The following is a 16,338-nucleotide window of genomic DNA, read 5'->3' as shown; positions in this document are numbered from 1 at the left end:
GCCAATTTAACATTTTGTATATATGTAAATATCCTGTATATCATATGTTTACACTGATGAGTCGTAAGACTCAAAGTAATAAATGAACGTGAACTTGAACGTACATGTTCAGGCTTGGTACGTAGTAAACGTAGCCATTTAACAGTTGATTTTAATCAGATTGTTTATGTAGTGTTGTTTCATGGAATTTCATACTTGTAGTTCATGATTAAAATGACAAGACATGATCCATCATATTGACTCCTAGATATGCTAGAATTGATTGGATTCCGGGAAAGAGGAGTTAACTTCCATAAAGTTTATCTTGTATTATCAACATTATTTATTAAATTAACATATTGCAGTAAAGTAAACATCGTTTTTTTCACCCATAGTGGTATACTTTTGTTTTCCCTGACAGCAGTTCTATTTTTACTCCATTGATACATATATTCACACACTTTCGCTTTCGTTTTCTACATTCACCGAATATTATAAGTTTGCTTGTGAACTATTTCCCGGTAACCAATTTTAACCAATTACCTGATTTCTTGAGCCAACATCGCATATTACTATTTTCCCTCTTGTAACATCTGTCCAATATCGTCAGTGCTTATTAAAGACAACCCAGTACATTAATTATAAGATAAGCGGGACCCTCTTTAGAATCTCGATCACGAGCTCTTGGGTGTCTTTTCCTATAAGGATATCCTCCCCAAAATGACTGATCACGGGGCAATAAACTCAGCCAAACAAACAAACAAACTTCTCCTAAAGAAGAATCTTAATTTAAGAATCTAATAAAGTATTCATCTGAAAACATTATATTTGTTTCATTTTCATTTTTGTCAGTAATTTTCATTTGAGTACCATCTCTTACTGTCTAGAAACCATTTCTGATATAATAATGTAACAAACTGTATTATGTGCGAGCCTGCTGTCTGTATGTACATTGGATATTGATAAATTTCTATTTGTTACATTATGGGACTACGTTTATTCATACATACATCAGCAAGTGAGATGTTTGCGAACTCCGTAATACACATGTAGATGTGTCGCTAATCGATATATATATGTATTAAGAACGCCGATGTGGTACAGTGGTATAAGCTGCGAGTATTTCTGGCTAGGCGATTGGGTGCCGTAGATCGTCAGTTCGACGCCCGGTCAGGGCACGAGTCATAAAGTTGTCATCCATCGTCAATTGTGTTACTATGTTATATATATGTATTATATATATATTTATACTGTATTCCCTTCCATCATCATTATATGTACCTTACTACACATGTTTGAAGAATGGAGAACTTTGTATCCTACTCAGACAAGCAAAAACACCGCTGAAGCACAGGTAAGTTTATCAATCTGGACCAATGAACTGATCACAAAGGTCAATGGGGTTAGATTCAAATCACTTATCACCTGGCAACAAAACTTGATAGTGATCCCGACCACGACTCACCTCTTTATGATGCACCCACTTAACTTTATTTCAACACACATAAAGAGCAGTGTGCACCGTCGCTGCACAATGCAGTTAATCATTTTTGCATATCGGTACCTGCTTTAGCTATCGATCATAGAGCGGGGTTGGGGTTGCGTGTTTTGGCTGTATCTCATTGCTGTCCTTAAATGCTGTTTATATATTCATTCTTTAATTCAATTTTTGGTATGCTCCCACAACAAAATGGTCGTATGGAAGCTATACTTTGCCTCATTGGGAGAGGAGAAAATCACACGCATAGCAAATATGACATAAGATAGTTTATTATTATATCACGGGGGCTACTAAATGTGGCGACAATATAGATTGAAAGATATCTGATCTGATGTACAGCTTTGTTGCCACTTAAATTATTATCTTACGACCATACCAAAATATTTATGTGAAGTGGATATAACTAGGGGTGGGGTCTTGAAAGAATCAGGGGGATCCTATGTATAATCTTCCTGACATCCGGTCCAGAACCGGAAGTCAGGGAGGGGAGCTATATTTCGCGTTGTGTCAGTCCGTACTGCCGTCCGGCAGGCTGTCCTTCCGCATATTATCTTGTCTGGGCTGTACCTGTTTCACTTTTCAACATCCGCACGACATGCTTTGGGCATTGGTTCACCAAAATGAAGCGACGTGTTGCGTCTCAGAAGTAGGTCTCCCTGGCCTACATTAGGTCTATTGACCTACATAAAAGAGAAACAAAATGTCAGGTCGCTATCTACTACACTTCCTATCACTGACACTTCACACTTAGAACATTGGTTCACCTAAATGAGGCAATGTGTCGTGTATCAAAAGTCGGTCATTCAAACCCACACTTTTTAACTACTACTAAATGGAGCCCAGGTACAAAACAATCTATGTTTTAATACTTTAGACATTCAGATTTCATAAATTTATATTTCAATTGTACGTACTTTTAAGGTAGAATCTTTTCTTTTCAATACAAATTGCAAGATTAGGATATGAAATATTTCTAATTGAGTAACAGTGTAGCAGTATAAACATATAACATTTCATTGGAAAAATATTAAAAATTTCAATAAGGAGTATTATCAAGTCAAATAAACAAGATTAATTTTGCAACATGGAATGGGTGATATAATTGATCTAATTAATCGCATTGCCTCTTTGAATTTTTCGTTTTCACATCTAAATCATGATACGAAATTAGTGATATTACTAAATTTCAGCCTACCGAATTCGGTCAAATAATAAATATGTGTCACCAGATCCAATTATGTGGTAAAAGGACATGACTTATATGTACATATCTATGGAATTTATTATCATCTGTGCATTCTTAGTATACCAATGTACATTTCGTGGGGGACTGTAGTTTACTGAATTTTGTATTTCATTTTGCCCACTTTTAAGCAACTGTGAGATAGAATTAATATTTTCTTAGGCTGATATCGCCATTTTGTTTTTCTAATGACATGATTATAAAGGATGAAGGACTTACCTTACCGCAAGATTACATAAACTGTATCTACCAACAAAATCATATAGAAGATCACGTGGTGATGTGATAGACGTCTACAAAATACTGTTCGGGAAATATGATTATGAAGTGTCATATATTTAAAAAAAAAAAAAAAAAAGAAGGTTTCTCAACACGGTTGTCATTGCTTTAAGATTGAGATTAATTGTCAGATTAATTTGTTTACACAGAAAACTGTCGATGCATTGAACACTCTTCCTTGTAGTAAATGCAAAAAATGTCAAGGGATTTGAATTTAAGTTAGACGAACACTGCAACAATCAACCACAGAAAAAATGATTTAAAGAAAATATGAATGTTTCATTTTAATATATTATTTATTACAGAGAGGACAGTCAAAGGAGTGTAATAACCTACTTTTGTCAGACTAAAATCTGAGTATCTATCTATGTTCGTTTAAAGTTTATATACCTCGTACTTACATAATTGTATAGTAAGTATCTTATAATATATATATTTAATATTTCCCTTCTTTTTGATGACGTCATTCTACATTTCAGAATAAGTCTTATTCTTAATGCTAGGTTATGAGATGAAAATGTCTATTATTATACAGATTAAGGTAATTGAAGCATATTTCAAATCAGCATACATTGTATCTCTCGCTTGTATGATGTCTAGTTACAGTTTCCCTTAACCCCAAATGTCAATCAACACATCTATCAAACGAGAACTCCAGTTTTCCCTGACCCTAAATGGATGTGGTACAGCTTGACGTTCAGCGTATCACAATATCTGTACTGGCACACGTGTAAATTCAATAGATTTAGATACTTGGATCTCTATTTGATATCGTGTGTCAAAGCCGATACCACTATCTTGTTTAATAAACCTTTCATTTTATCAAACACGTGGATTCGTTGGTCGGACTGACTAGCACCGTTCAGCTGGTCGTTCTAAACAGTGGTTGAGTGACAGATACATTAAAGGTGTTATGACCTCATTGAGGTCATTTAAGGATAGTCTGCCGAAACTTTTTACTGTTATCTCGCTGAACAACTCATATGTCCTATCCCGGTTTTAAGGTATTCCCCCAGTTTATGACAACTGCCCCGGAATGTGACAGTGGAGCTCGCTTGTGCATCCTTTTTTTTTTTATTTCTGGCAACAAAACTGTTACACAGATCAGTAATATATCACAAATGCATTGAGAGCGGTGGTTGTACAGTGATATTAAAGACTAATTATAAAATCATATTTTTCATGAAGTTTTAATTAGCTAAAAAGTACCACGTAATTCCCCTTAAAATTCAAATTGAACTGCCGTGAAAAAAAAAAATAGAACAATATCAGTCTAAAATTACGTATCGACCTTATAAAAATGTCATAACTATATAATATTAATGTTGTGATATAATGTTACATCTAAATGTAACCACCCAACCCGATGCCAACCACCATACAGATATTAACAAAATGATGATCTGATGGAGACCTACGTCGGTATCCAAAAAGTACACAAGGCAAAAACATACGCATATTGGCATATTGATGGGAGCGAAGCCAAATGTATTTGTGGCATAAAAGCTACGTTTAATTAATCACAAAAAAAAAGATAAAATAAATAAATAAAAAATAAAAATAAAACAATGAAATCATTGCAAATAAATATTCACATATGGGTAATATGTCAACAATTGATCAGTATGATGTTCGAAGAGCACGCAATAAAATTACGACATATCTTATGTAAATGAGCAATGTCGGAAATGACTCGTTACCTAGGTAGCATTAAACATGTCGATTACGCTTTATCACAGATAACACCACATATTATATCGACTTCAGTAGAATCTACCCTGTTACTGCGCTGTCTGTTCAGCAGAGAACATCCACCGGTCTAGGTCACCGTATCGTAACCGACATAGCGTCCAAGGATTAGTCGAACTGATTTACCACAAGAAGCATGGCTAATTCCGGACTTTTAATTACAGGTAAATGGTATAGTATTATTTTACATATTCTTAATATTACATGATATGAATTTATACTTTATACATATGATTTATCACAATGCATATCAACTGGTATACTTTCAACCGCATCTGCCCTGAATTCGCGGCGGTAATTCACCATGCGCAATGAGTTCGCTAAACAAGATTTTAACCGTTTAAAAAAATTATCTTGAAAAAACTGTAATGGTCATTACAAAATGAATACTAAAAATCTACTAGAAAATTAGAAATAACAAATTAAACTGATATTTTATTTTCAATTTTTCCATGAAAATTGTAAACTTAACTCGTCGGAATACATTTTTTTTCTAAATTATTCATATAATAACTTTGTTTGTATTGAGGGGTTGTAATAGTACTGCACATGAATAAATCAATTCAAAGCAAGTCCGAAGAACAAAAGAAAATTAATCACAAGATATTAAATAGCTATATCTACGTTGAACTTTGATACAGCCTACATACATAGATATGACCCACAGTCTCCCTTACAGATACAGGCGGCCAATGTGGAAAAACCACAAAATTATAGTGTGGATGAATTTTGCACCTGGAAACAATGATAGCGTAGGACAGATGAGTCATTGAACCCCCATACACACGAACACACTCATGTCATCTGGTTTTACATTTATCAGCTGAGCAAATGATACAATATTGATTATATTAAAGAGTCAGAGAACTTCGTTTTTTTTCATATTTACTAAAGTGCGTTAGTCTTCCTGAAACTGGGATGTGTTAATTAATTAGTTCATTTTTCAATATATTAGGCATTTTGCATTGTTGTCGCGTCCGTGTATGTATATCTTAAAATATCAATACCCGTAATTAACACTGATTTAGCTGAATACTACTCATATTGTTTGTCTTTGCGTGCTCCTTTAAAGGGGCCGCGGTGGCCGAGTAGTTAAGGTGTCCCGACACTTTATCACTAGCCCTCCACCACTGGGTTGCGAGTTCGAAACCTACATGGGGCAGTTGCCAGGTACTGACCGTAGGCCGGTGGTTTTTCTCCGGGTACTCCGGCTTTCCTCCACCTCCAAAACCTGGCACGTCCTTAAATGACCCTGGCTGTTAATAGGACGCTAAACAAAAACAAATCAATGCTCATTTAGAGCTATCAAGTCCTAAAAGTCGTATGACGTGGTTTTTTATTCGTTGTTTCCCTTATAATGCATGTAATACACAATTTTAAGGTGTTATCCAATTCATTTTTACAATTTGTAAACGCATATCGTTCTATGATCATGTCTATAGTAACTACTGTTATTTTCCTATATTTACATATATCCTTTCTTTAGCATAATAAAACTCTTACTGCGAATAAACTAGCATAAACGCTGTACGAAAAGGCACAGCGGATTAATAAGCGCGGGAATTGGTAACACAAATATGACGTTGTCTCTTTGTAACCTTACAAAACATAAACAAGACTAGATCAACGCAGTTGATGGTTTCCTACTGTTATCAGATGATCTCTGTACAAAAAGCTAAAGTCAAGGGAGTATTTTGTCAAAACCTTAGCTGAATATTGCGGAAATGGGTGCATATGTAACTCCACCAGGTTAGCTAACACCAAATGACTGAAGCGTCAGTACTAAATCTGTGTCAATAAACGCTGTGCTTGACAGCCATAGTTAATCCGAGTCGGAAATGGTGTTGTGAATATATCAATTAACTAAAAACATAAAAGGCATACCTACGAAAACGCAATAAAAACAACGTTCAATCCCTATTTCTACTACATTTGTGTATATAGAAAGATTTGGTAAATAAACCAACGATTATAAATTATACTAATACTTAGCATAGATATTTACCTTTTTAAGCACACCGAAGTCATGTATATTCAGTTGTTCATGAATATCACTCTCCAAACAATATTTTCTTAATCAGTATGTATTTTCATTGTAGCAAATGACCACTAAACAGAAAATGTTTTTGTCAGAAGAATATTTTATCATCAGTTTGCAGTATTTGTTGGGGTATTAGAAAAGCCCATTTTTATAATGTATGTATAAAATCTTCCTGGTCCAGACATTGCATACTACGGATTTCTGCGTTCCGCCCACTACATGTTACAAACAGGGTTAGATATCTTATCAAAATGCATGTAGCTATCAACGCTACATTATATGTGTGGTATTTTTTGTCAAAAGTAGGATGATATTAAGCATTTTACATGCTGCAAGCGCTGCGCTTCAATCTATAGCTAAATATTGCACAATAAATAAGGTTTGCAATCTTTAACATACAAACTATTATAGCCGACGTAGGCATACTTATATTGCTAAGGTTAGAGATACCGTGTATGATAACATATGGCGCACCTTATCAGCAACAAGATATTAGTTATCAGTAACAAATACATGTATATACATAAATAATACTGATAAATCATTATAATGTCATATCTATAAATAATCTGAGACAAGAGCCTGTAGCTATGTCATAGCTATGCAAAGTCATAAGAATGATAATGGAGACCAACATGAATTGTTAACGTAATTTATTAATGGCAAATGTCAACATTTTGTATAAATTACATTCATATTTCAATGTTAAAGGTATATTACAAAATATAAAACATTTTTAACTAACAGCAAAGCTGAGGTAAGACATTGGCATTGAACAAGGTCATGACCCTTTCCAAGATAGCAACGCTCGATTCAGATTTTGAAAAAAAAATCATAAAGTAACCGTTAAAGAGAAAAGTCAGGTGACATATTGATAACGTACTTGCTTTTAACCTAGGCGTCGGGGTTCAATTCCCCGATCTGACGTGAAAAAGTATGTGGCCACCTACCTGATCACGTGGTTCTCCCCGGGTATCCGGTTTCCTCCCACATTAAGACCCATCGCGCGCTTCAAAACGGGCCAACAAGCGGGATGAATAGACGAGTAGCTTATTTTACTTGGCAAAAATGTCAGTTACACAATATATACTGGAGTCACAATAAGTGCATTGTGTTATGTGATAATAACAGAAAGAGGAAACCCAGCAATTAAGTTCAAAACACAATTTAATGGTACATGTATACACAAATCTAAGCAAGTTACAAGATGATTTACAATTACAATTCAGTGGTGTACAAAGTGGTGTATTAAATCAACAATGTTAACAGCAGTCCTGAAGTAATTATTTTCTATCCATTTCTCCAGAATTTAGAATTTTATAAATCCAACAGGTCATAGTTCAAGGTATTTAATAATCCATTATAATGAACATAGCTCACCTTATCACTTGCAAACCAATTATCAGTATCAGGCAATTAATGATAGCACATAATTTATAAAGCTCTCCTTGGTAATTGTTAACAAGTTCTGGATAACATTTTGGTCTCTCGTGGTATTTATAACATATTGCCAAATCTTTCAAGAACATTTTCCAACAATCTCTGTTTTCTAAAATTCTCTAACACGCTTCTTGTTAACAACCATTTGTCAACACTTATATACTCAATATTAAGACACGTCTCTCTTCCAGAACATATTATTATTAGAAGTTATTTCCCTTGAGTAAACCACATACTTAAAACTTACAGTTCTATGAGGGTTGTCTCCGTTTGCACAATGGTATATAAACACATTGGGAATTCAATTACATCCACGTTGAAAACAAACATGACGAAGCAGGTATTACTGACATTAATTATGACCCTGTTGTTGAAAATGAAAATTTTAGGAAAATGGACAGATCCGGTTTGAGAAAATATGTTAGAAACTTGATATAATAACTGGTAAATATCAATGATATAAACGGACAGCATCTGGTTTCTAACGATCATGTTTTTACAAACTTGCTTGGGGGAACACCTAGCCAATAAGCAGTAGTCGGTGTTTCAATTTCCAACGAATGACCTTTTTAACTTTTGTTTCGTGTTTGCAAAAGATATCAAAAATGATGTGCACATTTTTGAAAAAGAGACAATATGTAACTTGGGAAACATCTGCAAACAAATAAAAAGGAAATATAAAAGTGTTTTTACGAGTTTGTAGCGATATAGGTAACTCTGCAATTCTGAAACAACATAGTAGTTCTAATCTGCCTTGGCTTGATACAGTGTTTGAGATTTATATTGCTTTAGAAAGAATTGTTGTTACGTTACTTAATGTGAATTTACCAAGTACCTAGAAATGCATGAAAAGCCAGGAGAAACATTTAATCTACATAGACAAACCTTAAATTTGTATTGAGAAAGATGAAAGGATAGAAGTTTAAATACACCCTCAAAACCTTCTTTCGTAAGGTATACATTCAAAACTGGCGTGCTAACTCAATATCATGCTCGATAGTTTCATATTGGACTGTTGATGCGTCTGAACGCCGAATTTCTAATAACATCCATAGCGGAGATTTGGGTTTCGTTGGGTCCCCCGAGAAAGGATAAGGGTTGGTAGTAAAACACTTAGCCTGACTAAGATTTTTGATGAGGTGTAACATTGCTTTTGCGTATGACAGCCATATACCCTAGCTCTTTTTGAAAAATGCTCCAAGCTATAGGTTGGCCGAACGTTTCGTCATAACCAAGTCTTATTTTGTCAGATATATTGTACCCTAAGGTGCATAAAATGATCCTTTTAGTTGTTAAAGAAATTAATCATCACGTGATTGTTCGTATTATATTCTTACTTCACTGCTCAGAACATTTGACCCGTGACTCTTACTGGCAGACTTGGACTGTTCATTTTGAAGACTAGTTTGTGATGATGCTAGGATAGCAGGCTCCGTGTACCTTCGCCGCTTCCTTTATGGAAGTGGCTGGCTTGACATCCCGAGACGATGATTTTATATTTACGACTAAGATAGATACTAGTCTTTCAAGTATACGTAAATGTGATATAATCCATATTGCTATCTATTGAAAAAGCTACACATATTGCATAAACATATACACAACTGCAGAAATGCCTCCCCATGTTAGAGGGTCGCTACATGTATAGCTTAGTCGGTTAGAGTACAGGCCACGTAATCCCAGGTACAAATCCGAAGTGCGTAGCTCGACCCTCACTAACCATGTCGGTTGGGTTTTCTCAGGTGGCTAAGAGACGGGGCAGTCTGTGCTGTCGTGGCTGTGTCCTTTGGCAAGATACTTAACCCTTATTGCTCTGGACGGCATGCGACGGGCTTCCCGTTTGTTGTTAAGTGAGGTAGCCACCAATTACTAAAAAGAGATCCCGCCTCAAAATGACTCTGGCAGTTCACATGGCAATAACCCCACGAGCAAATAAGCTTATATTTGTGCCAAGGAATGTTTTGCACTATAACTACATAGTAACTACAAAATATTAACTTGCATAAGCATGCAGTAGTTTAATCTGATGAAAATGATTACCTTATAAAATAGCATGATTTTAAACTTTAAACAACAGTCACCCGAAAGTCAGAAGAAGACAGGTTAAAAATAACTTGCTAATGGGAGTAATTTTCTTAAAGTGTACCGTTATGTGCATCCCTATATAGGAGCATGAGTTTGTTAATTTCAATGTATTACATATGGATCTTTAAAATGTATGAAAATGTTTTGTTTTTTTGTTCAAATACACAATTTTGAGTAGCCGAAAAAGTATGAAGTATTTTGCAATAACCGAGCGAAAAGGAACTGTGTATGTGAAGAATACATTTTGTACATATAAATCAAATATATATATGAATACATATAGTGGGCTTTCTTTCTGTGACTATCAGTTGAGCTACAAGTGCCAAAATAGTATCCAATACAAATACCTTGTCAAGGTTTTTAAAGTATTAAGCGACAAAATTCCCATCACTTTATAAACAAAGGAAATATCGATTCTTTTTCTCGAGTTATCGCCCTTCCAACGTAACCAAACTAGTGTACCATCCTACTTCGCATCATAAAGCATTATAAATGCAGACTGCATCACAACATCATTGACAATAATGGATAATGGCTGAAAACAATAATGTTATTGTATCAATATAAATAATTGTCATGAATTCATACCAGAACCAATATGGTCGATTATTGTGTTCCATTAGATGATACTTTCTGATTAACAAATACTGGTTAAGAATATACATTAAGACGGTTCTTTTTTCTCTGTTGTCTCTATTTTCTCTTGATATTCCAAGTTTTAAATATTTGTTTTGTAAAGACTATTGAATCCCTCTATATATTTTATAACCGGTTTCGCTAATCCATACTCATGCATATGATATCGGTTTCCATGTCTGTACATCACAACCTTTTTGCCACCAAGTGTTAAACATATTTTGCTCAGTTGATTCAGAAATGCATTAAGAAACACATACATATTCTCAAACGTACCTCCAATCCAAATACCTATCATAAACATACACTCACCTACATCCTTAACCGCGATCTGGTTATCATATCGTTTAGTTTCAAACCTTCGCCTAACTAGTTAATTGTCTGATGGAGGTGACAAATACCGAAAACATCGATTATAAGCATCCCATAGTTGTTACGATATACGAAACTCTATTCACACACACATTATGATATTTTGGATGGAAATGTCATTCATTTCTTCAACAGACTGCAAATGTAAAATGTTTTGAATCTTCTTTGTTTTTAGTGTGTGTGCTGGCTGTTCTGGCATGTCACGTGAATGCCCAGTGTCAACAGTCAGTAACCTGCTTAAACAGCCTTGGTCTCAACATCTCTTCCATCAGTCCCAGTGGTGGAATTTCAGGGGACTTCAATGTCGTGTGCAGGTATGTATTTTTCATACTAAGTCACATACCTTAGGCTTATCAACTACAAGTACATTTCGTTTATAACTAACTTCAAGGGACCTGGGAATTAAATTCGTTATACAAGTACTTAAACGTTAAACAGATAGAACGATATGAAATATAAATTGATACATATATACGTGTTCATTGAATAGTATTAGTCAAGATACGGTAAACTTCTGGTCAGTTCGAATCCACGGATAATTCGAATACATATTCTTTCCCATGAAAACAACAATTTTCTTCCTAGTCTTGGTTCGAACATTTTTATAACTTTTTTATTACTGACAGTTTGACAGATAGTCGGAACTTGTCAAATGAAGACGTTGATCAACAGTAGGGTACTAGGTTGTGTGTTTGATCATTGCAGTACACGTGTCTGTGGCAGGAAAAAAGCACATAAATACATGCCAAATATCGTTGTTTCAGTTTTTGCATTGAAAAATGCATCATACACGAGACAGTTGATTGCAACTTTAGGTCCCGATATTGCAAGTAATCGCGTCTCGTATGACAAACTAAGAAATCATTCGTGTTTTTATTTTATTTTATTATTATTTTTTTTTTAATTCAGTGTTAATTTATCATTTTGATTATTCAATTACGACTGGACATCTTTTAATTACACGCAATCAAGGTGTAATAACCTATAAACCTGCGCCCTCACGCTAGGTAGGCAAGCCATACGAGTAAAGTTGAAAGGTCGGCGCCGTTCGGTCATACAAGCGGTCAGGCTCTGTAAACAAACTACGCCCAGGTAATTTTAATGTTGATTGGCGATTCGTCATGTGAGTGTTTAATTACCAAGAAAGTATGTTTAAGGGACGCAAGAATGATTTCGTTATGAACACAAAATCGTTATGTAAAAGATGTTGTACAAGTGGTAATGTTGCTAATATTATATAGTACTGCAGTAGGAGATTATTTTTTAAAAATTATTATGATCAATCCGTTCTGTAATATTTTATCATATTTGTTTTAGAAATACCAGCGATGTAGTACACTGTTACGACTTATTCACAAAATGCCCTTCCGTGGCCCCATTTAGTAGCCTGCTGCCAGGAACAAGTCAAATGAATACCGCTTTATCTACGATTTGTAAAAATCAGAATGGTGAGTGTATGGATATAATTAGCATATACACCAATTTTCGTTTCTCATTAATGAACCGTTCGTCCAGAAATAGCTGTGGTTATAATAAAAAAGTTTGATATAATCTATAGAAATTTGATCATGACATATAGAAGCCAGAATAATTGTTAAGATTTATTTGTCAAGGAATCGGCATCTTAAGAGTACTGTTTGAACATTCAATTCACAGACATCCAGTTTTTGCGGCTGATTCAGCCATCACTTGCTGTAATTAGGGCCGGGTTGACTTCTGTTGGATTGGCTTACTAGGGTGGGATTGGGGTTTGTGACAATGCCTCATTGTTACACAATTTTGATTTGGGGAATTTGCATTTCTTTACGCGATTCTGCACATGTTTATGATTCTTGATGATGTTATATCACGATGAAACAATGACAGCCTTTTAATTAGGTCAATACATGGTTTTCACAACACTCAAAAATATTCTTCCAAATTAATAAAACCTACCATCTATCTAAATCAAAATACTATACATTCTACTAATTTTATTACAAAATTATATGAAAATATTCCGTGTTTTAAGTAACTCACCAGTATAGACTATAACATTGAATGTAGACAAATACTAAACAACCCTTTTAAGCACAACACATTTAAAGCAGTAAAACATAAATCAAGAACAAATATATAACATTATATTAACAAGAGGAAGTTATTGATAATCTAGTTTAGAAAGCACTCACTTAATTTGCTTTTTTGATATTTCGCTAGCTTGAGGTCGATATGACTTTCACGACATATGAACTGAACCAGAAATTAATGTTTGAGAATATGGTTTAATACGAATTGCTATTTGTGCGGAAAGACAAAATATCCTGTTATCATTACAGTGATTAACCTTTAGTCTTATACATGTTATATTGTGATTCATATATTTGAAACGGATTCTTGACCCTTTTTAAGCGTAAAGTATATTCGAATATTTTACAACAGATATATTATAAGAGATATGATTTAATGTTATTACCTATCTAAATGTTTTCTCAGATAAAGTGTATATCTTTTGTAAGCGACGTACCCTAGTCAAGGGAGTTTGTCACGAAATGAACAATGAAAGGTATTTAGTCACTGAATATGGGATTGTGCGGTTTCTTTTCAGTATTAATGCAGGGGTTTGCCTGTCTTGGTTTGAAAAACACATTCCCTACTGATCTCGCTGCTTGTGAAACCAAAGTACAGAATGAGGCTGGAAACCTGACCCCGGCAAACATTCAAGGAGAAGTATGCAGGTACATGAACTCACCAATTACAAACATACCAATTTAATAATTATTCTTTACATACTGATAAAAATACCAACAACAAATGAATTTATATTAAACAAAAAATAAAAATCCCGGGATTTTCTAAATCATACTTACCAAGCACAGAGATCTACATACAACATATATATTTATAAATTTAATTCAAAAGTAAGGAAATTAGACCGAGATTAAATCTTGCTTATTTTAAAAGCACAGAGAGACTGGGGCTGGTCATCATTGTCCAGACTTTAGCTCATTTTTTTTAGGTTATTTTCATTTTTCTTATAAAGCGTGCCATACTTCTGTTTAATTGACTTTATTGATTTTATGGCAAATTCTTTCTCCGTTATATTTATGCTCTCTCCCCGAAAATTATGAAATATGTACCATTCTCGATAAACAGCGTCGTTTGATTCCACCGAAATCCATGCATAACTTTATTTTGTAGCTTGATGGACTCGCTTCTCAATTGTGTCACTACAATGCCATCTCTGAGGAGTTGTGGGACTGAGTTTACGAACACTGTTGTTTCTTTTGAGAAAGAGCTCCTACCAACAAGCTGTCCATCCGGGAGTCCGAAGTTGGCATCATGGCTGTTCTTTACAATCATGGTCACGTTTATGACATCGGTTTTCAAACGACTGTAAATAGACAAACTGACAATGAGGGCTCGCGTATTCTTTGAACTACTATATACTCAGTTGTCCGGTCATTCATTAAAAAGATACGCAAATTGCAATACCATGCATATATAGCATTTCAAATGTATTGACAATAATTACTTTTATAAATATAATTGATTTTATTTTAACTTCCATAATCAAAATAATTGTGGATGAAATTCATAAATTCCCGCAAGAATATTTTTATAGAAACATATATATAGCAATGTTGATATGTTATAAGAACCATCACAGAAAATAAATGATTTCAAAATCTCGAAATCTTATGTGTTTTAATCATTGTTTAAATGATTTTGTTGAAAGATTTCATGTCAAAAAGCAGGAGCCAGCAATATGTGATCATTCGTAACTATTTTGGTCATGGAACTTAACGGGAACACAGTCATACAGAATATTTGAATAACGATAACGAACACACTGAATCGTATATTCTAGAAAAACAAACAACGAATACAGTCATACGGGATATTTTAAACTAAAACAGCTTAATACTAACACGAAATTTAAATTGATAAAACAAATCAGATATAATTCTCGTTTTAATAAACCAAGATTTGCATTGATTCTTGGGGAAATGCAGAATGTTCTGGTATTTCTGGGAATAATTGTCTCCTGCTTCCTAGACGACGACCGTCATGTCAATCTGGGCCAAACCCAGGTAATAGCATGCCCACAAAATAAAACCACATTAACGACATTGGAAGTAGAGTCAACGAGCGTTTATTTATTTTTATTTTTTTTGCATAAGGAACCACTGAATCACAATGTCGATCAAATAACCATTCATATATCGAAATCTTGTGATTTTAAATCAATGTAGTATTTGCTTACACATAACATTTATTGTTAATCCACAGCAAAAATGACTTTCAATATCAGAAAATGGATTTCAAGTTTACATTTTCAAAAAATCTATCAATATGATTAAAAGGATAATTCTTATACAGAATGTCAAGAACTGATTAATAAAAAGCAGATTGGGTAGCTTTCTCAAAATCTAGGTGAAAATTGAAAAGTCGTTAAAAATGAATGAGTAAGAATTGATGAATACCTAAACATTGATATGTGACATTTATTTGATTTTAATTGTTTTATTTAATGAATCTATGTTCTATATATATGACAAAACTTCTTTAAATGTATGGTGGTTTGCGCTATCAAATACATTCTATTACAAATATTATTCCATCAACCTTTAATCGTAAGATATTTTACCATTCCCGGACCCTTTTTAATATAAAACATTTGTGTTAGAAATTATTACTTAGTTCAACTGAATGAGGAAATATCCCAACGTATCATTCTTCTAGAGACAATCGGCTGGTTAAATAAAACATCAACAGATCTCAATAAGAGGTTATAACACATTTTCAATGTCACAATCCAAATGATAATCTGTGGCCTTCCCGAATAGGAAACACATTTATGGTTTCATATCATTTTACAAAAATATGATTTAATTAATTTAGTTGGCTTTGGACAGAAGACTTTATAAGCCCTACTCTAGGGTGGGTAAATAGACTGCATACACAGATGATATAATATTATAGATAGTGTAAAAAAATAGTACATAAATATTGCTACAACAACAAAGAGTA

General features: G+C 34.0%; 1 protein-coding gene across 1 annotated transcript; it reads left to right on the top strand.

Moving 5' to 3' along the window:
- The first annotated feature begins 4,761 nt into the window (after positions 1 to 4,761).
- Positions 4,762 to 14,988, top strand: LOC117320542. The gene is made up of 5 exons (XM_033875113.1): positions 4,762 to 4,915; positions 11,501 to 11,639; positions 12,643 to 12,773; positions 13,913 to 14,042; positions 14,506 to 14,988. Exons 1-5 carry the CDS (start codon positions 4,888 to 4,890, stop codon positions 14,702 to 14,704), a joined length of 627 nt encoding a protein of 208 aa, XP_033731004.1. The 5' UTR covers positions 4,762 to 4,887; the 3' UTR covers positions 14,705 to 14,988.
- The last annotated feature ends 1,350 nt before the right edge of the window (positions 14,989 to 16,338 follow it).

Source organism: Pecten maximus, unplaced genomic scaffold, assembly GCF_902652985.1.
Source record: "Pecten maximus unplaced genomic scaffold, xPecMax1.1, whole genome shotgun sequence".
Lineage (NCBI taxonomy): Eukaryota > Metazoa > Mollusca > Bivalvia > Pectinida > Pectinidae > Pecten > Pecten maximus.
This window is presented reverse-complemented; position numbering and strand designations above follow the sequence as displayed.